Here is a 22,907-nt window from a genome sequence, read left to right as displayed (position 1 = left end):
CACAATGCGCTCCATAGGCTCCTACGCCGGTTAGCCTTTTTCTGGTCACTATTGCGCCCAAGGTGGCGCTTTGGCGGAGTCAATCGTCCGGCACCAGACAAACCTCCGAGCGAAAAAGCCTCGGATGAGCCACCCATACCTCCAACAACAACGATTACTACGAACGATGAAAACACGATATCTCTTGACGACATCTCATGCTCACTTTATCCATACGCATTCCCACCTCGTAATATATCCCGCTCATCTCACAACCTCGCCATACAAGCATCTCGATCTTCTCATAATCTCGCTATCGCATCCCGCCACGCTTCGCGCTCTTCTCACAATTTGGCTATCGCATCTCGAAACGCATCACGCTCTTCCCATAACCTCGTACCAGAGTCCGTCTTCGGACCAGATTCCCTTCGCGCAGAGTCCGTCAACGAATATACCATTACATACCAAAGTCCCTCGGACCCTTCCACCTCACCAACATCACCACGCGCAGGTTATAGTTTTTCATCGCCTCACTTGTTACGGCCGAACAGTAGATCAAGTTTCCCTCCTCGTGAACGACGGTCTCGCAGTGCTTCACCAGGTCCTTCAATCGTTGCCATTCCTGAAGGTGATGTTGTGATCCAACTTGAGGATGTGATTCATTCGCCTTCTTCGGAAGTAAAACCTGCCCTCGGGGATGATCGAATATATCCCTTGGCACCAGAGTTCTTTCAGAGATACGACAGGGTCAATCGTATGTGAGCTAGATTTCTTCAATGGCTCTTCCCGGTCTGAAGGAGGTGTAGCCCAAAGAAAGAAACAAAGATGACGATTCAACCGCTGCAAATGGACTTTTCCACGTACGTGTCAATACAGCTCTATAGCCCTCTCAATTGAACTGTCCATTCTAGACATAAGAATCCACCAGGATGGACTTTTTATGCCCATCCAGAAGGTGTACCGTACTTTTACCACGCGGAAAAGGTGTTTAAACCCCCCTACGGTATTAGCTCACCATTTCATCCTGTGCATCTCAGAGAGTATACACCGAAGCCAATTTATACGACGAAGATTTCCTACACAAAGTCGACGAGGATATCGATACAATCGAAGACTTCCTTCAATTACATGGGATTCGATTAGGACCTACCGTTGACTTGGCCTTGGATTTAAATAGGTTGGAAGATGGAATTATTGCCACAGACTACTATTACGCGGATCACGAAAGACGGATTATTTTTTTCCTTGATGAATTCGAGTCTACGAACTTACCTGCTTGGTCTCAAGTAACGGGAGTCAACTCTCTTTCGCATCTTCGTACGCTCTCCCGGTTTATGAACTCTCGCCAGGACACTCTGACCATGTTACCGAATCTAGGAATTGAATTTGAGGCCCAATACTGGTTCAGTCTTTCACATGTGGGTATCCTCACCGACTACATTTTCTCGACCTTCTAACGTTGCCCTTAGTAGTACATAATCGTTTGAGAAGTCACTGATTACTATTCAGGTATCACTGTGTACTCTATCCAACGTGCTTAGAGCTGTCCGTGTCGTTGGTGAATGAGCTTAGAGATATCGTAATGCATTCCATTGGAGGTTTGTCGTTATCTTGCAGCATATTTCAACTCGTTAACAACCATTTAGACTCTATGACCTCTCCATATTCGACCGCTCCCTACAACCTGGAGGATCTGTACAAAATTCTTAGCTTAACCGACAGCTTGAAGGGTAAGCGAAATATGCTAGGGTCCCCTCGTACTCAAACCCTCTCCGTAGAAAACATTGGGACACGACATGGTGGCTGTGTGAGCCTTCTCAGCAAGTAGCATTAACACCTCTTCTTCCAACATGCACTGACATTTGCATAGGCCGATTTATGTATGTTTTTAGTAAGTGAATACCGGAATGTAGAGTTTTTTTTTTATGGCCGAACTAACACCCCATTATCGCAGTTCGACAGAGGTTTTTCGATTTCCATGGACAACCCTGTGCACGCCTTGACCGTGACCAGACCGTCTACGAGGGCGTCACGGAAAAGAGGACACTTTTGATCAAAAGTCTCTCTCCGCTTCTTTTTAATGCACCAGATGTGCATCTCCGAAATCTTGAAAAAATGTGGGTTGACGGTCTAATGCACAAAGCCGTCTGGTTGCAGTCAATTGCGAAATTGAACGAGGAGTGGCAGGAATTCGTTCTATATGTGAGCCCTGCTTTGTCATGAAAACTTCGGATGTTAATCGCCCGTTCTCGTTAGGCTACAGTCATACTCAATGCGAACGTTGCATTCCTGGCTATTCAAAGCATTGACGATAGTGCACCTCCTTATCGTTCACCCACCCAGGTGGCCAGCTATCTGTCAATCATTGCGAGCATCGGGAGTATCATCCTTGGGCTACTGCTTGTTCGACAAAACCGTAGCAAAGAAGAGGGAACCTCTGATGACGCAGTACGTACTATAGATTCTACTTTGCTCGCGTGTCATTCTCAGCCCGTCGTCCCTTTTCCAGTTGCGCTTTTTGTCTGCCAGGAAACACCCAAAATTGGGTCTTGAAACACTGGCAATCATGTTCAGCCTCCCGTATGCTCTACTAATGTGGGGGTAAGAAATTTACCTGTCGTCGGTGTCATTTATGGACTTAACCCGGACTTATCACAAGGATGGTCGCTTTCCTAGCTGCATTCTGCCTGAATTGCTTCCAAAAGGCGAATCCTGCCACCCGTGCTATAGTTGGCATAGCCATTTTGTCCATCTGCGTCCTCATCTTCTGGTGCATCTGGATGGCATGGGATAAGAAATCCGCGGATCCCGTTGATGCCGCTGCTGTCCCCGTCGACGTCGACGGAGATGGCTCCGCAAAAAACCTATCCCAGCAAGATGTAAGGGGTTTGGGGTCACGCTGGATCTGGCCAAACATCTTCCGAAAATATTCATACGACTCCGCCAGGACCGTTGTGTGAACTTGGTGACCGGCGATTATACCCCTCCTGTGTATCGATACCATCACGGAAACTGTATCTTTAGAGGGCCTGCGGATACCTTGCCTGTTGTTTACGTATTTCTGGGGATGCATGTAAGAAAACCCTTGATTGTATACTGTTACACTATTTTTACAGATCGAAAAAAATGATACGCCCTCCCTAACCTCAATGTACCTATCACGTCCTCCCGCCGGGAGGTCCCTTTGGCTTGTCCTTTTTGTCCTTGTCCTTGTTGGCTATGGTATCGCCGATCGCAGGTTTCTTTAGGCCACGCGGGCGGAATCTACAGATTGAATGGACATTTTGACGATAATCAATTATAATGTTACGGTAATTTTACATACTCAGGCGGTGCAGGAAGCTCGTCGCATGGATAACATGAGGATATTGATAACCAATCGAAGTGGTTTGCTCTCACCGAAACGCCCCGTTACACCGTGTAGTTGGGTGTGTGGGGATAGTTGGAAAGGGGCGAGGACGCAGCTGAAAAAGGTTGTTCGGTAATAAGTATGCCGTAGTATAAACGAAGTGAATGGGCTGTTCTATACCGTCCGCAATCATCTGAGTTCGCTGCTGCCAACGCCCAGCTGTTCCTTATGCTGGTTCTGTCGCTACACAGGCTTCTGCTTGCATTTCGTCGGCTTTTGTTTGGCAAACCCATCTTCCACAATGCGCTCCAGAGGCTCCTACGCCGGTTAGCCCTTTTCTGGTCACTATTGCGCCCAAGGCGGCGATTTGGTGGAACCAGTCGTCCAACGCCAGACAAACCTCCCAGCGAAAAACCCTCGAGTGAGCCACCCATACCCCCTCCAACAACGATTAGTACGAATGATAAAAACACGATATCTCTTGACGATATCTCATGCTCACTTTATCCATACGCATACCCACCGCGCAATATAACCCTATCATCCCACAACCTCGGCATACAGGCATCTCGATCTTCTCATAATCTCGCTATCGCATCCCGTCACGCTTCGCGCTCGTCTCACAATTTGGCTATCGCATCTCGAAACGCATCACGCTCTTCCCACACCCTCGTACCGGAGTCCGGAGTCTTCGGACCAGATTCCCTTCGCGCAGAGTCCCTCAACGAATATACTATTCCCTACCAAAGTCCCTCGGACCCTTCCACCTCACCAACATCACCACGTGCAGGCTATAGTTTTTCATCTCAGTCCCGCAGTGCTTCACCAGGTCCTTCAATTGTTGCCATTCCTGAAGGGGATGTTGTGATCCAACTTGAGGATGTAATTCATTCGCCTTCTTCGGAAGTAAAACCTGCCCTCGTGGATGATCGAATATTTCCCTTGGCACCGCAATTCTTTCAGAGATACGACAGGGTCAATCGTATGTGAGCTAGATTTTCTCCAGTGGCTCTTCCCGGTCTGAAGGAGGTGTAGCCCAAAGAAAGAAACAAAGATGACGATTCAACCGCTGCAAACGGACTTTTCCACGTATGTCGCATTACAGCTGTATAACGTTTTCAATTGAACTGTCCATTCCAGATATAAGAATCCACCAGGATGGACTTTTTATGCCCATCCAGAAGGTGTCCCGTACTTTTACCACGCGGAAAAGGTGCTCCAAACCCCCCTAGTATTAGCTCACCATTTCATCGTGTGCATCTCAGAGAGTATACACCGAAGCCAATTTATACGAGGAAGATTTTCTACAGGTAGTCACCGAGGATATTGCTACAATCGAAGAATTCCTCGAATTACATGGGATTCGATTAGGACCTACCGTTGACTTGGCCTTGGATTTAAATAGGTCGGAAGATGGAACCATCATCACAGATTACTATTACGCGGATCACGAAAGACGGATTATCTTTTTCCTTGATGAGTTCGAGTCTTCGAACTTACCTGCTTGGTCTCAAGTACCGGGAGTCAACTCTCTTTCGCATCTTCGTACGCTCTCCCGGTTTATGAACTCTCGCCAGGACACTCTGACCATGTTACCGAATATAGGAATTGAATTTGAGGTTCAATACTGGTTCGGTCTTCTACATGTGGGTATCCTCACCGACTAATTTTTCTCGATCTTTCTAACATTGCCCTCAAATTGCCCTTAGTAGTACATAATCATTTGAGAAGTTACTGATTACTATTCAGGTATCACTGTGTACTATATCCAACGTGCTTAGAGCTGTCCGTGTCGTTGGTGAATGAGTTTAGAGATATCGTAATGCATTCCATTGGAGGTTTGTCGTTATCTTGCAGCATATTTCAACTCGTTAACAACCATTTAGACTCTATGACCTCTCCGTATTCAACCGCTCCCTACAACTTGGAGGATCTTTACAAAATTCTCAGCTTAACCAACAGCTTGAAGGGTAAGCAAAATATGCCAGGGTCCCCTCATACTCAAACCCTCTCCTTAGAAAACGTTGGAACACGATATGGTGGTTGTGTGAGCCTTCTCAGCAAGTAGCATTAGCGCCTCTTCTTCCAGCTTACACTGACATTTGCATAGGTCGCTTTATGCATATTTTTGGTAAGCGATTACCTTTTTACAGCCGAACTAACAGTCCATCATTACAGCTCGACAGAAATTTTTCGATTTCCATGGACAACCCTGTGCACGTCTTCACCGTGGCCAGACCGTCTACGAGGGCGTCACAGAAAAGAGGACACTTTTGATTAAAAGTCTCTCTCCGCTTCTTTTCAATGCACCAGATGTGCATCTCCGAAATCTTGAGAAAATGTGGGTTGACGGTCTAATGTACAAAGACGTCTGGTTGCAGTCAATTGCGAAATTGAACGAGGAGTGGCAGGAATTCGTTCTATATGTGAGCCCTGCTTTGTCATGAAAACTCTGGAAACCAATCGCCTGTTCTTCGTTAGGCGACAGTCATACTCATCGCGAACGTATTCCTGGCTATCCAAAGCATTGACGATAGCGCACCTCGTTATCGTTCACTCACCCAGGTGGCCAGCTACCTGTCCATCATTGCGAGCATTGCAAGTGTCATCCTTGGGCTACTGTTTGTTCGACAAAACCGTAGCAAAGAAGAGGGAACTTCCGATGACGCAGTACGTACTAAACATTCTACTTGGCTCACGTGTCATTCTCAGCCCCTCATCCCCTCTCCAGCTGCGCTTTTTGTCTGCCAGAAAACACCCAACATTTGGTCTTGAAACACTGGCAATCATGTTCAGCCTCCCGTATGCTCTACTGATGTGGGGGTAAGAATTTTACTTGTCGTCGGTGTGATCTATGGACCTAACCTAAACTCATCCCAAGGATGGTCGCTTTCCTAGCTGCATTCTGCCTGAATTGCTTCCAGAAGGCGAATCCTGCCACTCGTGCTATAGTTGGCATAGCCATTTTGTCCATCTGCGTCCTCATCTTATGGTGCATCTGGATGGCATGGGATAAGAAACCCGCGGATCCCGTTGATGCCGCTGCTGCCCCCATCGACTCCGCCGGAGATGGCTCCGCAAAAAACCTATCCCAGCAAGATGTAAGGGGTTTGGGATTACGCTGGATCTGGCCAAACATCTTCCGAAAATACTCATACGACTCCGGCACGACCGTTGTGTGAACTGGGTGACCGGCGATTATACCTCCCTGTGTATCGATACCAATGACCATCACGGAAACTGTATCTTTAGAGGGCCTGCGGATACCTTGCCTGTTGTTTACGTATTTCTGGGGATGCATGTAAGAAAACCCTTGATTGAATACTGTTACACTATTTTTACAGATCGAAAAAAAATGATACGCCCCCCTTAACCTCAGTGCACCTATCTCCTGCCGGGAGGTCCCTTTGGCTTGTCCTTTTTGTCCTTGTCGTTGTCCTTGGAGCCCTTATCGCCCACCGCAGTTTTAATTTGGGGGCCGCGCGGGCGGAATCTACAGGTTGAAGGGAAAAATTGACGGTAATCAACTACTCCGTTGCTCTAGCATGTAAAATGTTACAGTAATTTTACGCACTCAGGCGGTGCAGGAAGCGAGTCGTCGGCCTCGGGGGGCAATCTATAAATTAACAGCAAAAATGATCATGAGGTTATTGATAACCAATTGAAGGGGTTTGCTCTCACCGAAAGGCCGTTCCCGTTTCCTTCTGTAGTTGGGTGGGGGGGGATAGTTGGAAAGGGGCGACGACGCCGCTAAAAAGGGTTACAGGCGGTCAATTTGAAGTAACGGAATGGCTGTGCCGTGGAGGAATCTGAATCTGACTTTACTAGCCCCACGACTTCGGTAATCGATTTGGTTGGCATATTTTTCCAGCCGGACTATAGGCTCTGTACGGTCTGTGTATTGGGGGATTCGAACCGTTGAAGGATGGGGTCTAAGTTGGGGTTGCCTCTCGATATCGATAAACGCCAGGCACTTTGTGCGTCTCTACGGGCGCTCAAGGTCGTCCATCGGGCGTCCGATAAAGGTCAGGTGGGAGACTCTGGGAACTGTAAAATTACTCGGTGATAGAAGTCATTTGATAAAGATAGAGATTGTTCATAGCAAGTACAACCAAAGTATAACAGATAAACCGCGAGAATGTCATAGGGTATTGACCACTGACTAGAGAACGGGACATTGACGGCCGTCGGTAATAAGTATGCCATATAAAGAAAACTGCCAGGGGGGGGGGTAAAATTAGAGCCACAGAGACGTCCGTGTTGCAGGTTCCCAGCCTTGACTAGGCGCTGTGTTTGCTACGTGTTTGCTAAGTGCTTCGCCATTCAAATTACTTGACTTTCTGTGGCATTGGAAGTTCCTTGGGCCTCTTCTTCTCCTCCCCTTTCTTCGTCTTATCCTCTTTCTTCTTCTTTTCGTTGTTTTTATCACCGAGGGCCTTGTTCTCAGGAACACCGCGATAGTTGTATCTTTATTCGGAGTAGCTTAGAAACGGCTCAGCGCACATCGGCCATGATGACACCTACCCAGGGGGGGATATCAAATGGCTGCTATGATTTAATTGGTGTGGCGTCAAAAAAACGAGTAGAGGGTCGAGCGTACTTGTCACTTTCGTTGTCTCCTTGGATCTTGGAATGGAACCACAATTTGAGTTTAGATCTAGGGAGGAGGATGCAGTTCATTCATCACTAGATTGATGAGTGGTGATCATGACCTACTTCACCTTGGCCGAGATTACAACCAAGAAAGAGGGATCACCCATTGTGTCGCTTGAACGAGATGGTTGTAAAGAGTATAGCAGAGCCTGGGTATTTGCATTGTCCGCTAATAAGAGCTGGGTTTGCTGTGAAGCTGTGTGATGCAAGCAGTTGTGAAGTTGCTGTAGTTGATAAGACGGCGCTTGACGAAGTTGACACCGCTTTGATCACTGTTGAAGCTGGGCAGTTCCTCTTGTTCCAACTTCAAGACAAGAAAAAACGTCTATTAAACGGTCAAGCCAACAATAAATCCACTGGTATTTCCCTATATGCGAACGAGTAGAAAAAGTTACTTGGGTCGTGGTTTTACAGGTCTCCCCGACCCTCCTGTTACTGGCCCGACAACCTTGCCTCTTGGGTTACCTCTGCAAGTTAGATATAATTGATGAGCGACGTAGAGGTGCAAAGCATAAAACAAACCCAGGAAATTCTGGAAAATCATCGTCAGAGTCGGACTCATGGTCGTCTTCATCGCCCTTGTCAGGTGGGCTGGACTTGGAAGGCCAAGCAGAGGCCTGACTTGGCTTTGAGTGAAGCGCTGCTTCATCGTTGCGACCTGAGGGTGCGTGCCCCGACCCCACACCCACATCGCTGTCCGTTGCCACTATATCGTTGGTGGCTGCGACTCCGTCTTTTGTTTTCGAAGTGTCGCTTCAAAGTGTCAATATAATAACAATAGTTGAACGAGAGGGCTACCTATTAGTTTTGTTGTACTTTGTGGAGGAAGACATGATGATTATCTGTTCGAATCGATGAGCCCAATACTTGATCAGCCAATACTTGTGCTAAGTGAATTAGTTGCCAAATAAAGCTTTTCACCCCATTTCAGGGCCTTATTAGTATTTGCTGTGAACATACGACCCAGGTGCGATGTTATCAGCTGTGCTGTTTGTCGCTCGGTGTAGTTGGTGTCAACGTTGAAATCATTTCGGAAATAAGGCTATCCACTTGGCACTGTAGGTCTGCGGTTCATTCAGGTCGTCAACAGAGGTAAACATGATGTTCATTGCCATCACTTTGAACAGCCTCATGCGTCGCCGGTGGCAACTCTCTGTCCTGCTATAAAGTGAATTACTCGTTGTCTGACCATTTCCCATCATCGTACTCCTCTCTATCCTACTCCCGCGTCCTCACCTCTAATGTCTTTCTCAGACGAATCCCCTAAGATGGCAAGCGGATCATCATCTTCGCTGGCTCCCACAGGATCTCTTTGGCCAGTTCTTGCACAGCAGACAGGCAGGTACAACGTTTCAAAAAGGTGCGGTTTTGCAAAATACAACTTAACAACATTTTCTAAGTCCCAACGTAGAGTTCAGCCCTCGCATTCTATTATTGAACCAGGGATGTTCCTCTCCTCTCGGGATATTGTGTGAGCGGTTACACAGCGTTTTACATTTTTGCACGGATCTAATCACACAGCCCCGACAGCCCGAGATACTTGCCGGAGCAATGGTCGCCGCATGTGCACCCCGAAGGCCAAATATACTTTTCCCGCAGTATTGCTCTCCGCGTTGTAACAGATTCGTACATGTACACGCCATCAATCGCGGAAAAAGTCACGTATTGGGTTTCAAACATCGAAAAACGCGCTGCCGATCGGGGATTTGTTCTATCCGAAACCGTTGAACTCTACATCCAGATCGACGATGAGGATTGCAACTATTACTTGGCTGACCATGCGACGCACACCATTTTCTGGTTGGACGAGTATGAAACTTCGGAACTGGGCTTGCTCCCCGTCGTTTCTTCTTCTCATCTCAGTTGCGTGCAATTTGTACCGATGCAATATTCCTTTTTCTGACCTCCCTTTTTAGAGTTGGCTTTAGAAGAACAATACTGGAGTCATGTTGAAAATCACTCAATGCATTTCGGTGGACTCCCAACAAAATCTATCAATGATCTGATTCTTGTCTTCTCGCACGCTATTGGCGGTTCGTCCTGGCACCAACATGCATTTTGGCCTTTCCCCCTCACACACAACCCCCTTAGATCATATGACCTCTCCGTCATCCACGTTCCCTTACGATGTTGATGAATGCCAAACATTCCTCACTCTCTTGAATAATTCACGAGCCCATATCCACGAAGGCCATATTACTACGGTTGTTGCCCGCCTTTGGAGCATGATCAGTACGTATATCGTACCTCTACGACAAGCCTAGTCTGATTTTTTTTTTGTAGCCATGAGCAGATTTTACACCCATCATGGTGAAGAACAGGCCCGATTGTCTCGTGATACTCCCATTCTTGTCGACAACGACAATGAGATCCGCTGGACAGAACGTGTTATTTCCCTTGTGACTTTCAAGTCTTCTACGACCTATCTCAAGTCCTTAAATCAAATATGGACGGATCATTTTGTATATGCTATGGATTGGAATCCGTTCATGGCTCGATGCATACGAGGGTGGCAAACAACATTCCAATCTGTGAGGTAATTCATTACTTTCGTAAAAAATATTTCTGATAGCTATGCAACAGGCGCTCTCGATTCTTCTGCTCCATGTTCTGCTCCTGTTTTTCCCCGTCTTGCCCGAACTTTTGGTCATCTCGGCAGCTCTACTTTTTGCCAGCATGGTCACCTCCGTTCTTCTCGTTTATCGTCATGAGGGGCTCGAAACCGGTGGTGCTCCAGTCGCAGTACGTTGTAAATACCTACAATCACGTCATTTGATATTCACCTTGCCTTTTTATAGCATGCATACCTTACGCGAGTTTGCTCAAAGCGATTCAAATTCCAATTGGTCGCTCTGGCATTTTCCCTTCCGAAAACGTTTTATCTCTTGGGTCTTATTACCTTCTTCCTCCACGGCATCTTCTTGATCAACGGCGCCCTTTCTTCCAATTTGTCGATAGGCTGCCTTGCCGTCGTCGTCGTCTTGGTCGTCGCTTTCCAGTGCGCCACTTCCCAAAGTAGGCTGCCCCGCCTACGCTTCTCCCAATTGTATCCTCGCTTTTTGAAATCCAAGGCTCAAGAAAGCGATTCCATTGTTTAACCAAAACGAAGCGATGGGATCGCATCTGACACCCAGTCGTCCCCGTCGGGGTGGTCGGTCGAGCCACTGAAGGCACATTACCCGTCGGATCTACGGGTACAAGGCTTAGATGCCGCCACCTCCGGAGAACGTAAGCGACCAGTTTTCTTACGAGGATTGATAGAAAAACTAGTCGCCCAAAATATACCCACTGTATTACCAGCACATTTTACGCTCAATGATTTTTGTTTTGAACCAATTCACAGGGAATAAAGACAGAATGTTAATACTTACGGCAAACTCGACAACGTATCTTTATCACGGCCTTGTTCTCTGACTGCACCACAACCCTCTTTGTCTGCAACGCCATGGGAGAGACTGTCTACGACATCAAACTGCTCCAGGCCCTATGTCGACCCTTTGGATGAGAGCATTCTGGTCGATGGTAAATTCATCAAATATTTGACCATCGATGAGAACTTGTACAGCGCCGGAGATATGTGCTTCGAGCCTCCTTGATCTCCATCTTACCCCCTCTTCCGCCTGATGACTGGAATACTGGCCGCATATCTCGGAATTGCACAGATGGCCGCCCCCACTTTTCCGAGGTCACGAAAGTCGAATGACCACCTGGATCTTCACATCATAAACTCTGGACCACTGTTTACAAAGCCAGCGCTCCCCAATTCGACCTACCCATCGTGGTCAAATTTGCTCGATTAATGATACCTCACTTCGATTCTGATCCAAAGCCACCAAATTGGCCCCAGTTTCTTGGGCAGGTCGAGTTATCGGCTTCGTGATGGAGCGTATCACTGGCTATCGGCGCACTGCGCTAGAGGATTTGGCTGTGACAGAAGACGCTGTCGAAAATACACCGGTGGAGCCTCCAGCATGGTGACATCAACATGAATAATTTCTGAGTGCGCAGCAATTTTTTAGCTCCTCCGCTCCGCTCCAGAATCCACCCAGGTCAAATCAACAACGTCCCAGCAGGTCCGACTCGGATTTCTCGGATTTTGGCAGTGCACTCCACAAAACTGAGAAGGGAGTTCATTCTGAATATGGGTGGCGTACTATACCAACATCGTCTCCGGATCGCGGTCGGAACAGAAGAAATGCGAAATGCTATTCTTGTGAATTACGACAATATTGCAGCGATAGTGTGCGATGTAATGAGCAAGGATTCCTAAAGTTGAGTCAATTGTTGGCCTCAGTGGCACTTGAATCTCCATGCTCAAACGTGTGGCGCCAAAAAATACGCAAATATCATAATACGCTAGGATTATCGTCAAAGTAATTGCCAGCCAAAGCTTCTTCATAGTCCCAATCATCAGTAACCATCAAATATCTTCCAAGGCCATAACGCTGAAAGATGAGGTTGATAGAAGCTTCATCCTTTTTGTCTTGATGGAGCAGTTCGAGCTGGGGCACGGGAGGAAGCGTTCGGAATACCCTTCGCGCCGTTTTAACTTGGTCGAGATACGCTTTGGTGGAGATTTTTGGAGGATACTTGGTTTGAGTCTCAATTATTCGCTCGATGGTCCCATATTCTTTGATGAATCTATAAGCGCGTGCTGGCCCTACATTCTTGATCCGCTGGGAGAAGTCTGTCCCCAAAAGGAGGGCAAAGTCAACGAAGGATTCGCGGGTCAATTCAAGCGTCGTGCGAACGTGCGCGCCAGAGACGATGGTGAGTGGGTCTTTCTGATTACTAATGTTGCGAATCATTGGAGCCTCGTAGATTAACACGTCCTACTTGCACATTAATGTAACAGGGAAAGAATATAGGTGTAGGCAAGGACACACCGTATCTTCGCTCACGACGTAGTCGGCCAGGCCGTTTAACACCATGGCAGCTGCCAAAGCTTCGGCCTCAAACGCACCAGTAGACTCGACACAGGGAACACCCATTGCTTGGAGGATTTCTTTGCATTCGTCATAGGTTTGGGCAGTAGGCACGTTGATACGCCGTTGATAGGATTCCGATATGAGACAACTCTTTTCCATCAGAGTGTCCAAAGAGCTGACAAAAATTTTGTCGTCATTCAAGAGGTCAGGAAGGGCACAAGGAGACAATGTGAGATTTTGCCACAACTCTCCCTCATCGATGGCCAACTGGTATTGGGTTTTCGTCATGACTTGCTCTACTGCTGCCTCTTCGGCCTCTGATGTTTCTGATTCCAAGGGTGTAGGCAAGGATGCTAGTTTTGAGACACTGTCCTTGTAGCTGAGATAAAGCGACGCCAATTGGGTTTCCACATCATTTGTCAGATCTTGCGAAATCGATGAGGACGGCGGTTCGAGAGCGGTAGGAAATTCTCGATCTTGGATGTTTATCACGGTCGGTGATATTGGTGTTATGGGACGTTGTATTGACGGGCCATCGTCGCTCATTATTTCTGAAATTGACAACTCCGTGTGGAGCGGAGTTGAAGGTGAAGGTGGCGACTCCTTTCTAGTAACCGTTTGTAAATTGCTCTCCTGAGGGACCTCGGAAGCACGAGTAACGGTCCGTTGTTCTTGGAAAAATTCTGAGGGATCCTCAACGGGGTTCTCCGATTCAATTCGCTGGAGAAGAGCCGAGACTCCTTGTCTCTCAACGACATCTAATCCATGCAAACTATTGAGAGCAGATTTGAGACCTTGAAGGCGCTTGAACCTATCGTTTTCCAAAGTCCCCCGAGAGGTAGCGAGTCTTCTAACGTCGCGTCTTCGTTGAACCTGCGAGGCAAGCGATTATTCACCCATAAAATCTATGAGGAGTGAATGTTTCTAACTTCGCGTGCTTTCGCAGCATTGCGTTCTTTGCCATCAAACACACATATCGCAGAAACACCGCTCTCCTCCACCTCCCTGGCTATCCTATACCAGCCTATAATATGTCGGTATGGGTGAGGGGCCTGAGCGAAGTGGAGGCGTTGAGTGATGAGGGTTCCATCTCTAGCTCGGCGCTCGGGTGAGAAGATGGAAAATGAACAAAGGGAAAATCTCACATGACAATTTTCTTACCGGCAAGAGCTCGCAGACGATCAGGTAATTGTTGTATTACATCTGGGCTGGAAGCCGACGCTTAAGATAGACAAGATGACGGTAAAGAGCCACTGACAACGTCTTTTGAAGGAAGGGTGTCAGACCCTGTACCCCCATCAGCAAGCTCCACGAGAGCCTGCTCAAGGATGTTCTAAGGTTGTTGGTTGTTCAAGAAAATAGATAGAGGACCTTTCCGGTCAGATTGTTTGGAGTGCAGAGAATACTTTCATCACGATCACCTGACGAGCCAACCATCAAGCGGAAGCAAAAACGAAATGTCATTTTTCTACAGAAACAATCCACCCAAGCTAAACGACGCGATACCTCCTCACCAAGGAGCGGGCAGCCCAGATGCAACAGCTCCGATCTCTGCCAACTGCGCAAGAGGGTCAAGGCTTCCCTTGAATTGTGGCAGATATGATGCATCAGTGTACGGGCAGTGAACAGACGGCGAGCCTTTGTAGATCGGCGTGTATGTGGCAGCACAGATTTCAAAAGGCGTAAACTCATCGTATGAGATCTCAATAGCGTTCCGAGGGTTGCGATCCCCAGCAGCAATTCGTTGACGGGCCTTTAAAATATTGTTTGTTTACTACGCAAGAGGAAAATCAGCAGACGACGTACTTGTGCAACAATTTTCGGGTCTGGGTTAAGCTCGAGTAGCCGTCTTGCAAATCTTGCTGCATGGGCTTGGTTGTTGGCCTTCGCAAAAGTACCAATAGCACTACGCAATGCAATTTGCAGATGAGGTGCTTGAAGTCGACATTGTGTAAAGTAAGCGGCAAGCTCGAGGTTGCGTTGCACATTTTCAGGTTCCTCTTCTGCCACTCGTCTCCGCTCAAGTTCAATGGATACACCGAGCAAATACTCTCTTGCATTGGTCACGGTCTCTCTCCACTGTTAAATTAAAAGCCAAAGGTCAGCAGGGAGGTATGTAACGCTGAATCTACTTACCTGCTTGGCCTCGTCATCAGACGACAACACTACTAGCAGCAACGCCTGCAGAACTGAGCGGAAAGTGGTTTGAGCGTCAGCCAGCTTGTTTCCGGATACGAAGCGATAGCCGTCAGCGAGTTCTGATCTTATAGATTGCAGAGAGCGAGCGGCAACGGGGAGTATGCGACTTGGCGAAGATTCCGTAGGATTGCGCCGTATATGCAACATCAAGGGGGGTAGGGAGGCGACTGGCGATAGGTAAGCGTGTGACGAACGGTATATCGATAAAAACAAGGGCTTCAGGAGAGCGAAATTAACAATTCCAAGTTGTCGGTTTAAGAGCTATGAAACAGAGCCATTGAGTTCTCGAGATGTGGATAGATATCCAGCCGTACTTACTTGCATCGCCGTATCAAACGAACCTGCAGCAACGTGATCAGCGGCCAACGGTGAATTCCTTACCCAGATGTCAGTCTCATCGATTCCTGGTGTCGCACCAGCGCCGAGTTCTGTATCCTCTTCTTCAACAGCAGCTTCCTCGCCTTCGACTGCAGCTTCAAATTCAGCCCCATCTGCGTCCAACTCCCAACCGCCTTCCTCGGGATCAATCTCGTCGTGAATTTCTTCTTCCTTGGCCCAAGCATCCAGAGCATGATGGGCACCTGCAGCAGCAGCTGCGTCGCCGTTGACATAGGCGGGCTCGACACCACCTTCCAAACTTCCACTGGCAAGTGCACGGTCAAAGAAGTTTTCGCCTGTTGATACTGAAGGCCAGATAAAATCAGTTGTAGGCGTTATGATGGGTGGTGGTTTCAGCGAGGAAGCGCCAAATGTAGGAACATCATCAACATCAGCCTCAGTCAAACCTGCAGCCTCAAGAATTTCGGCGGCCAAATCGTCCAATCCATTCGTCTTGGCTGTGAGGTAAGCCAAAGGATCTGAGGCAGCTATGAGAGGGAGACGGATGGAGAGTATTGACGACACTCACGAAGACCAACATCCCTAAGCACAGATATCCTGCCCTCAACGTCGCCAGCGTAAAGCGAGTTGTGGAATCGCGACATGGGGTCACCGCGTGCCTCAGCAATCTTCTGCATCTTAGTAAGCTTATCTGTGCTACCGGTGGCAAGGTAGAGGAAGGAAAGCTTGTCGAAATTCTTTGTTTGCTGGTACGCTTTTTCGACAATCTGATAACGGTCAGTATCGCGCAGGTGATGATGCAGGAGGTGTCGAACGAACTTTGTGATTACCCTGGTTCAAAGCTTGCTGGGCCAATCTCGACCAGCAGTCCGGACGATTGATTGTCTTCGCGGTTTCCATAGCCACGTCTAGGTTTCCGCACTCAATGGCAAGCTCGAATCGTGTATTTGTATCTTGAACGAAATGAAGCGCAATCTCGGGGAATCCTTTCTGCTGCAAGTAAGCGATGATACTTTGTCCCAGCAGGGTTGATGTTCGAATTATGTACAACATTTCCTCGTAATTGTTCTTGAGAAGCGCAAGTTTGAATCGATATTCGGTTGGGTCAAACGTTATGGTACGAGGGCGAGCAGAACGATCAAGGCAGTAAACGGTTTTGCCTTTCACGCGCGTCAAGTAAACGGGGTTGTCAAGTGTGCAAATGACGCCGTGATCCCTGTAAACCTAGCTCTTAGGATAAAGTTGTAGAGAAATGCTTCAAGACTCGTACCCTTGAGAAAGACAATATTTTACGTGGTTCAGCGTCGAATAAATGAATACACCCGCATCATCCCATGCACCTGATTTGATGCGGATGGTCTCATGGATGAGGCTATGTGTGGAGAAGTTCTTGTTGGCGATGGTAATCGCTGTAGAAAACTAAGATGCATGTTTCACGACAGCAGAGAGGAGGGGTTTACGAACTGTGCTTGCTCATGAGGGCAACCAGAGCGCCGTCTCCGCTCCAAACAACATATTTCACTGGAGGGCTATTGATTTCGGCAATCGTCTTCTGTTGTTGAATGTCATAGAGAACTACTGAAGTTGTCGAACTGAGGATGAGGCAAGCTGTGCCACCATAGAATAATTCATTGGTCTGAACGGGTGGTTTGATAGACTTGACCACCGAGTTTGACAAATCGCGAACTTCAATCAGCTGAAGAACCCAGTAAGAATAACAACTTGCTAACATCGCGGTAGAGCGCTGACCTGGCTGGTTTTATTAAGTACCGCAAATCGATTTCTCGCGACAAAGATGGCGCTCTGCCCACTGCCTTTCTTTCCGTCAACGCTGGAATCCTTTACTTCGCCTTGAGCTTGTTCAGGAAGTTTCGTCAACTCAAAAATTCCGTTGTCTGAGCTGATTGTTAATATTACACCCCTCTCGGCAGGGTTGAAGCTGAGGGTTCGCGGTGGAACGTAAGGGCTGCCAAACTTGCGAACGCTGAGTAGGCCGATGTCTGACCCGTTGTTGAAGTCGTACGCGCGAACGTATTTGTCACGGACGTAGTAAAGAGTGTCCTGGTGCACCGAAAATGCTGGCCTTTCGCGCTCAAGTTTGAAGACAATCAATCCGCTATCATGCCCAGCTGCGAACAGGTTCAGGTTCGGATGGGCCGCGAGGACCCAGAATCGATCCTGCTCCCTCCGGAATGTCTGAATAGCCGTTCTTTTCGCCAAGTCCCAAACCCTAACCGTCTTATCCTCTCCGCAAGACACAATTAATTCGTGCTTTGGGTGGAAGAGAGCGCTGGAAACGTTGTTGAAATGGCCACGGCAAGAATCCACCTCCCATGCTTTAGTTTCGCTCATCCTCCAAATTTTAATGACACGGTCATCGGCAGCCGATATGATCAGCGGAAGTGTGGGGTGAAACACCGCGTAGTTAACGCCTCGGTCATGGCCTTCAAGAACGTACTTGACTGTCGAGAACGTGTCGAAGGTTTCGAAATTGCCTGGTCCGCTCCCAGCCGGACCCCCAGACCCTGGAGCATTGGGGGAGCCCTTTCGGAGTCCAGATATATCCCAAACGCGGACAGTCTGATCCATGGAAGCCGAGACAACGAGGTCTTCTTTAGGGTGGAATTGAGCGGACATCACGTAGTGGGAATGGCCAGTGAGAACCGCAATACATTGACGGGAAGTGCTGTTCCAGATGCGAATTGTTTGATCATCAGAGCAGGAAAGCTAAGGGACGTGTATAAGTGAACTCTGAAGTCCTCACCATGTGAAGGACTTACGATCCAAGGCATCTCATGATGGAATTGGACAGTTCGGACATAGTCCAAATGACCGCTGAGGGTAAAAAGGCAACGTCTATTCTGAGGCCGAAGATCTATTCAGAGTTAGGTAGGCCGTCGCCAAGTTCAATGCGCTCACGTACCCCAGACCTTGATTTTATAATCATCTCCTCCTGTGACTAGCAGAGCTCGACTGGGATGTATCGCGACACCTCTTACAGGTCCTGCAATTTTAATCAGTTGAGCGACAACGCCCTAGCCAGAGTCCCAGACAGACCTTCGTGTTCTTCAAACCTATCAACCAGAACCCCCATACGATAGTTCCACAGCTGTACGCTGCCATTATGAAGCGCAGCCGCGAGCAAAGGTTGCGTTGGGTGAAATGCAAGCCCTAAATCGCTAAAATTTAGACAGTTATTAGAGTTGAGATTGCCGACAACGTACCCTTTACGCGGTTGCTTTTGGATTCGAATTTTGTGAGCATAACAGACATGCTCGCAATATCTAAACAGCAGGGCTCCGATGAAGATTAAGAGGAGGGAAAGAATACCCAAGGATGGGATATGATATTAGAATGGGAGATATAGGCGCAGTGAGGACTGATAGTTTCCGACGCGCCAGACGATGGAGAGACGTGGCTGGTATACGTGGGAGTTTAGCATCAACTTTCCCGCGCTTGCTTCTTTGAAAATACTTAGGCAGGGAAACGCCGCCTAATAGATGCTACGATACACGTATGTCTAAGCTATGTATGTGAAAAGACACAATGACATTTATGCAGGAGAAGCGTCCTCCTTGTTGTGCGGGCGAGTTATCCTTTCGAGGCCTGCATTATACTGCTGGCGAATAAACTTTGCGAATCGCCACCACAGTCGAGCAGGCCATGAGTAGTAGTAAGGTTGATCTTCAAATGAAACAGAAATTGTCCACAAAAGAAGAACGCAACTTGCCACCCATGCGATGCTAATGAGGACCATGACGATCTTGTCGCCAGAGGAATAGCACGTGAAGGAAAAGGCGGCAAGGAACGCAAGTGTTCTGGTACAAAAATCAGCGTTCTCCAATAAATGTAAAATCGAAGACATGACAACTGACCCCCACATCAAGAAAGCATACGGAAGGCTGTACATCACCGACAAGGTTTCAAGCCCAAGGCCAGAGATACTCCGGTTGACCAAAAAACTTGGCTACACCCGACGTTAATACCAACGCTTATAACGAGGTGAGGAGTGCGCACAGTAAGGGTGGTATGATGTTGTCGCACTAAGAGCAAGCCAAGAATGATAGCCCCGATACTGGTGACGATCGAGAAATAGCTGGCTCGCTGAGCATTTGAACGATGTCCATTGGTTGCAGCATTATCGACGCTCTGGATTGCCAGGAAGGCGACATTAGCATTCAATAACACGGTTGCCTGCAACTCAAAGCGTGAGCAAGCGCCGATCACTTTGATGGGTGAGAAAAGTGATATGCACGTATAGAGTCAACTCCTTCCATTCATCCGTCATTTTCTGAAGAAACTGGAACCAGGAGGACTGATTGACCAAAGAATCCACGGATATTTTTAGCAGCTTTCTTAAATGATTTTCTGGTGCATAAAGTAGAAATGGCGACATGATCTTGATAAATAGCGATCTATTTCTCTCCCGATAAATTGATTGCTCTCGATTGAGTCGTGCAGCCTGTTCGCCATGGAGATTTAAGTAGCGTTCGTGATCTGTCACAATCATCAGAAATCAGGTTGAAGGTCGGGCTGGATCCACATACAAAAAGTGCCGAGAAGACGATCTGAAGATTCTCATTAATCGGAAGTACACCAAACCAACTTGGAAACTCACAGATGACACAAGCAGAGCCAGGTGTAGGGCCGTCCTGTTCTGTTCAAGGAATTGAGTGTGTGGATAGAAAAGATAAGCATGGAGCATACCTCGGATGTCCTTCACCAATGCTAACATATCTTTCAACACATCTAAGCTGTATGGCACAGTTGCCGATTGAGAAGTCAGAGAATCTGCCTCATGCGTCCGTGAAGACATCAGAAGATACAATTGTATTATAGACTTACCGCCAATGGCGTGTGTAAGGATGTCTGTGAGCTCCCGGAGGGCTTCACCCGGAACGTCGTGTACATGAGGAAAGAGCTCATTGTGGAGCCTAAGCATGCCGCAGCTTTAGATTGGAACAGCAAACGAAGAATCTCACAGACATACCAATACTGAGACCTAATTTCTTGGCCTTAGGGCAGAAAGATAAGCGATGAACTCGATTTCAGGGGGAAAAGAAGAAGAAAACTCACCAAGGTGGGAAGTGGTAGGACATGTCTTCACCTCGTACACCAATGAATTTGCATCGAAATCATCAAGCCAAAATATGCATTGATGAGAATGGTCAGCAAAGTAGTAACCACATTTCCCGTTTTCCCGTTGTTCCAAGACGAGGACCGTCTGGGAAGGCAAAGTGATCTCGTATGAGGAAATGTACTCCATAATGCGTCGGATGTAGCTTTCAATAAAACCGGAAATGTGCTTATCATAAAGATAGCCATCTGTAAGCACTGGTATAGTCTAGGGAAATGTGAGTGGGGTTCGACAGGATGGTCTCAAGCAACGAACCCGGGAGTCATCGAAAAAGTAGAGAGCGCCTTCGGGATGGACAAAAGACCGCCAGTTATCTGGTGCGTCAAGCCTATAGAGCGACATCAGAAGGCCAATTCAGTAATAAAATCTCGAGAAACCCACAAAGGGAAACAGGTTGTCATTGGTTGGATTATGTGCTCGATCTCCCCATCAAGTTTCGGTCTAGATGCATCACAGTAAGGCAAACGAAAAACCACAAAACTTACACTTTAACATTCCGCCCCCACCTATCGAATTCTGTGCTTGAAACCGCAATCAAGTTCGGAATTGTATTGGAAAGACCCGGGATCTTCTCCGGCGGTCTGTATAACGTGACAGCCGAACAATGCGCAGAGCATGGTGTTGACTTGGCTTGCGTAGGCTGCAGAAGTGTGGAAGGTGCCACAGCACTTTCCATCTTGGTGAGCTCCAACATTTGAGATGTATCTCCAGTTGGGAGGAGTGGCGGGGGAACACGACTTGCGCAGATGGGAAAGAAGGCGTCAGAATCCTGGCTGCGGGGAGCCCCCTTATCAGATTCATCTTTGCCACGAGAAGGTTTTGACGATTTGAAGAGACGCCCAAACTTGCTGAGAATTCGAAGGAGAAAGAGACGAAGTCTGACCCCAAGGGCGGACGATATGCGCCAGCGGAAAAGCATTCGTATCAACCTCAAGGTCTGTGACATTGAGGACTCCAGCTAGAAAGGAGAGGCTGAGAAAAGCTATACATGCTGTTGGACTTAATTCCAGCGAGTAGCCGTATCTGGTGACCACGAGGTGAACGCTATTTTATGCACCCTAAGCGCTTAACCATACACGTGCGGGGTTGGTCCAGGACAAGGATGCACAGCTGCGCTATTTTCTGAAAAGATGATAAAAATCGGAATGAATTCATTCTCCTAATATACAGCTTACAACATCTCATCTGATAATCAAAGGATCTGGGAAGTGAGAGCCGCCAAAGCAGTCTTCATGTGTTGAACGAAATTGCTGAGCTTTTCGCGTGTTTTCTCTGCGTCATCAAAGAAACAACGAACAGAACGGTAAGCCAGAGAGTTCAACGAGTCCAAATCGGAGGTTCACGAGTATCCAAGGCATAGGCAAACGCGGCATACCAAGAAATAGGGAGGAATATAAGGACGAAGACTCCGATGAACACATGCCTTGCTCCTTTTCTCTCTCCATAACTTCCGAGATCTGATTCTCCAGCTTGTGGACTTCCGACTGATGCTCGTGCTTCGGACGCGCAGCAGCCCAGGCATGGGTTTCAAGAATGACCTCCAATAGCATGTCGCTCAAATCTAGAATGAATGCGGGAAAAAAAGATAAATTCAGCATTCGTATCAATGTGAGGTTACACTTGCGCGTATCGCGCATATATCAACTAGCACTGACTATATGCGCACTTTCTTGGAGCACGTCACACCTTACCTTGCTCAAAAGCTAAATCTCTTGCTGTCTCGCTCTCAAATGGCCGAACGACATGAGCGGCGTGATCGAATGGTGAGAATTGCTCCGAGATGATATCAGCGAGAGGACGATCTTTTGTAGGAGAGCTGCCAGAAAGAGTGCCACGCAAATTGCTGTTGACTGGTGCCTGAGTGCTAGCAAGTGGACTGGAAGGGCCGGGAGAAGAATTGGTTGTCGGGCTACTTTCTCTTGCAGGACCAAGTTCAGTCGACATCGCGGACGAGAGAGAGCAACACTTTGTCCTATTTGCCTCCCTGCAAATAGCCAAACAATCAAGACGCGTCCTGTCACTTTCACGACAATGTCACGGTATCTGTAGACATCGGAACAAGGCGTACTAACTACCAGGTTTTTATGAGCTTTGCTGACGGTGTAGATATATAGTGAACTTTTGGGATTTTACGGTACGAAATACATTTGGAATGCCCGAGTTCTTCAATCAGACCATTTGGGACATTTGCACAGAAGCGTCGGTCACAATCTTACCCTCTGTTTTTTTCTTTGATAGGCAGAGAGAAGAGGTTGCTTGAGGTTTTGCCCATCATTTTATGTGACTCCAACTCGATGACTTTCTAGACTCAACGCACTCAGGC

The 22,907-nt window shown here is 47.7% G+C and overlaps 7 protein-coding genes across 7 annotated transcripts; 2 read left to right on the top strand and 5 right to left on the bottom strand.

Moving 5' to 3' along the window:
• Window positions 1–4: 4 nt before the first annotated feature.
• LACBIDRAFT_327273 (uncharacterized protein) lies at window positions 5–6,510 on the top strand (the record flags this gene model as incomplete). Its single annotated transcript, XM_001881256.1, has 22 exons — window positions 5–29; window positions 98–733; window positions 891–963; window positions 1,019–1,397; window positions 1,489–1,537; window positions 1,626–1,709; window positions 1,850–1,870; window positions 1,934–2,181; window positions 2,236–2,427; window positions 2,554–2,580; window positions 2,685–2,858; window positions 3,096–3,217; window positions 3,365–3,407; window positions 3,479–4,314; window positions 4,469–4,580; window positions 4,639–4,974; window positions 5,078–5,126; window positions 5,215–5,298; window positions 5,439–5,459; window positions 5,507–5,754; window positions 5,810–5,998; window positions 6,253–6,510. 22 exons carry the CDS (start codon window positions 5–7, stop codon window positions 6,508–6,510), a joined length of 4,206 nt encoding a protein of 1,401 aa, XP_001881291.1.
• A 345-nt stretch (window positions 6,511–6,855) lies between these two features.
• On the bottom strand, window positions 6,856–8,088 carry LACBIDRAFT_294364 (uncharacterized protein; the record flags this gene model as incomplete). The annotated part of the gene is made up of 7 exons (XM_001881074.1): window positions 6,856–6,868; window positions 6,903–6,944; window positions 7,010–7,078; window positions 7,661–7,795; window positions 7,853–7,876; window positions 7,929–7,985; window positions 8,045–8,088. The coding sequence occupies 7 exons, from the start codon at window positions 8,086–8,088 to the stop codon at window positions 6,856–6,858; spliced, it is 384 nt and encodes a 127-aa protein (XP_001881109.1).
• Window positions 8,089–8,372: 284 nt separating this feature from the next.
• Window positions 8,373–8,907, bottom strand: LACBIDRAFT_297653 (uncharacterized protein; the record flags this gene model as incomplete). Its single annotated transcript, XM_001881073.1, has 3 exons — window positions 8,780–8,907; window positions 8,504–8,734; window positions 8,373–8,448 (listed from the first exon to the last, which is right to left on the bottom strand). The coding sequence occupies exons 1-3, from the start codon at window positions 8,812–8,814 to the stop codon at window positions 8,373–8,375; spliced, it is 342 nt and encodes a 113-aa protein (XP_001881108.1). The 5' UTR covers window positions 8,815–8,907.
• A 315-nt stretch (window positions 8,908–9,222) lies between these two features.
• Window positions 9,223–11,318, top strand: LACBIDRAFT_294363 (uncharacterized protein; the record flags this gene model as incomplete). Its single annotated transcript, XM_001881255.1, has 8 exons — window positions 9,223–9,341; window positions 9,393–9,452; window positions 9,503–9,843; window positions 9,898–10,014; window positions 10,073–10,213; window positions 10,265–10,512; window positions 10,565–10,723; window positions 10,780–11,318. The coding sequence occupies 8 exons, from the start codon at window positions 9,223–9,225 to the stop codon at window positions 11,077–11,079; spliced, it is 1,485 nt and encodes a 494-aa protein (XP_001881290.1). The 3' UTR covers window positions 11,080–11,318.
• A 1,009-nt stretch (window positions 11,319–12,327) lies between these two features.
• LACBIDRAFT_297651 (uncharacterized protein) lies at window positions 12,328–14,208 on the bottom strand (the record flags this gene model as incomplete). Its single annotated transcript, XM_001881072.1, has 5 exons — window positions 12,328–12,813; window positions 12,868–13,782; window positions 13,839–14,001; window positions 14,055–14,117; window positions 14,168–14,208. The coding sequence occupies 5 exons, from the start codon at window positions 14,206–14,208 to the stop codon at window positions 12,328–12,330; spliced, it is 1,668 nt and encodes a 555-aa protein (XP_001881107.1).
• Window positions 14,209–19,000: 4,792 nt separating this feature from the next.
• LACBIDRAFT_297649 (uncharacterized protein) lies at window positions 19,001–21,278 on the bottom strand (the record flags this gene model as incomplete). The annotated part of the gene is made up of 13 exons (XM_001881071.1): window positions 19,001–19,265; window positions 19,323–19,414; window positions 19,465–19,641; window positions 19,703–19,944; window positions 19,995–20,015; window positions 20,066–20,104; window positions 20,155–20,238; window positions 20,293–20,381; window positions 20,438–20,462; window positions 20,524–20,791; window positions 20,840–20,912; window positions 20,966–21,025; window positions 21,070–21,278. 13 exons carry the CDS (start codon window positions 21,276–21,278, stop codon window positions 19,001–19,003), a joined length of 1,644 nt encoding a protein of 547 aa, XP_001881106.1.
• A 586-nt stretch (window positions 21,279–21,864) lies between these two features.
• On the bottom strand, window positions 21,865–22,528 carry LACBIDRAFT_327267 (uncharacterized protein; the record flags this gene model as incomplete). The annotated part of the gene is made up of 2 exons (XM_001881070.1): window positions 21,865–22,145; window positions 22,276–22,528. The coding sequence occupies 2 exons, from the start codon at window positions 22,526–22,528 to the stop codon at window positions 21,865–21,867; spliced, it is 534 nt and encodes a 177-aa protein (XP_001881105.1).
• Window positions 22,529–22,907: the final 379 nt, after the last annotated feature.

Source organism: Laccaria bicolor, genomic scaffold (genome assembly GCF_000143565.1).
Source record: "Laccaria bicolor S238N-H82 LACBIscaffold_12 genomic scaffold, whole genome shotgun sequence".
Classification (NCBI taxonomy): domain Eukaryota; kingdom Fungi; phylum Basidiomycota; class Agaricomycetes; order Agaricales; family Hydnangiaceae; genus Laccaria; species Laccaria bicolor.
The sequence above is the reverse complement of the archived record's forward strand: the minus strand, read 5'-3'. Positions and strand labels throughout refer to the sequence as shown.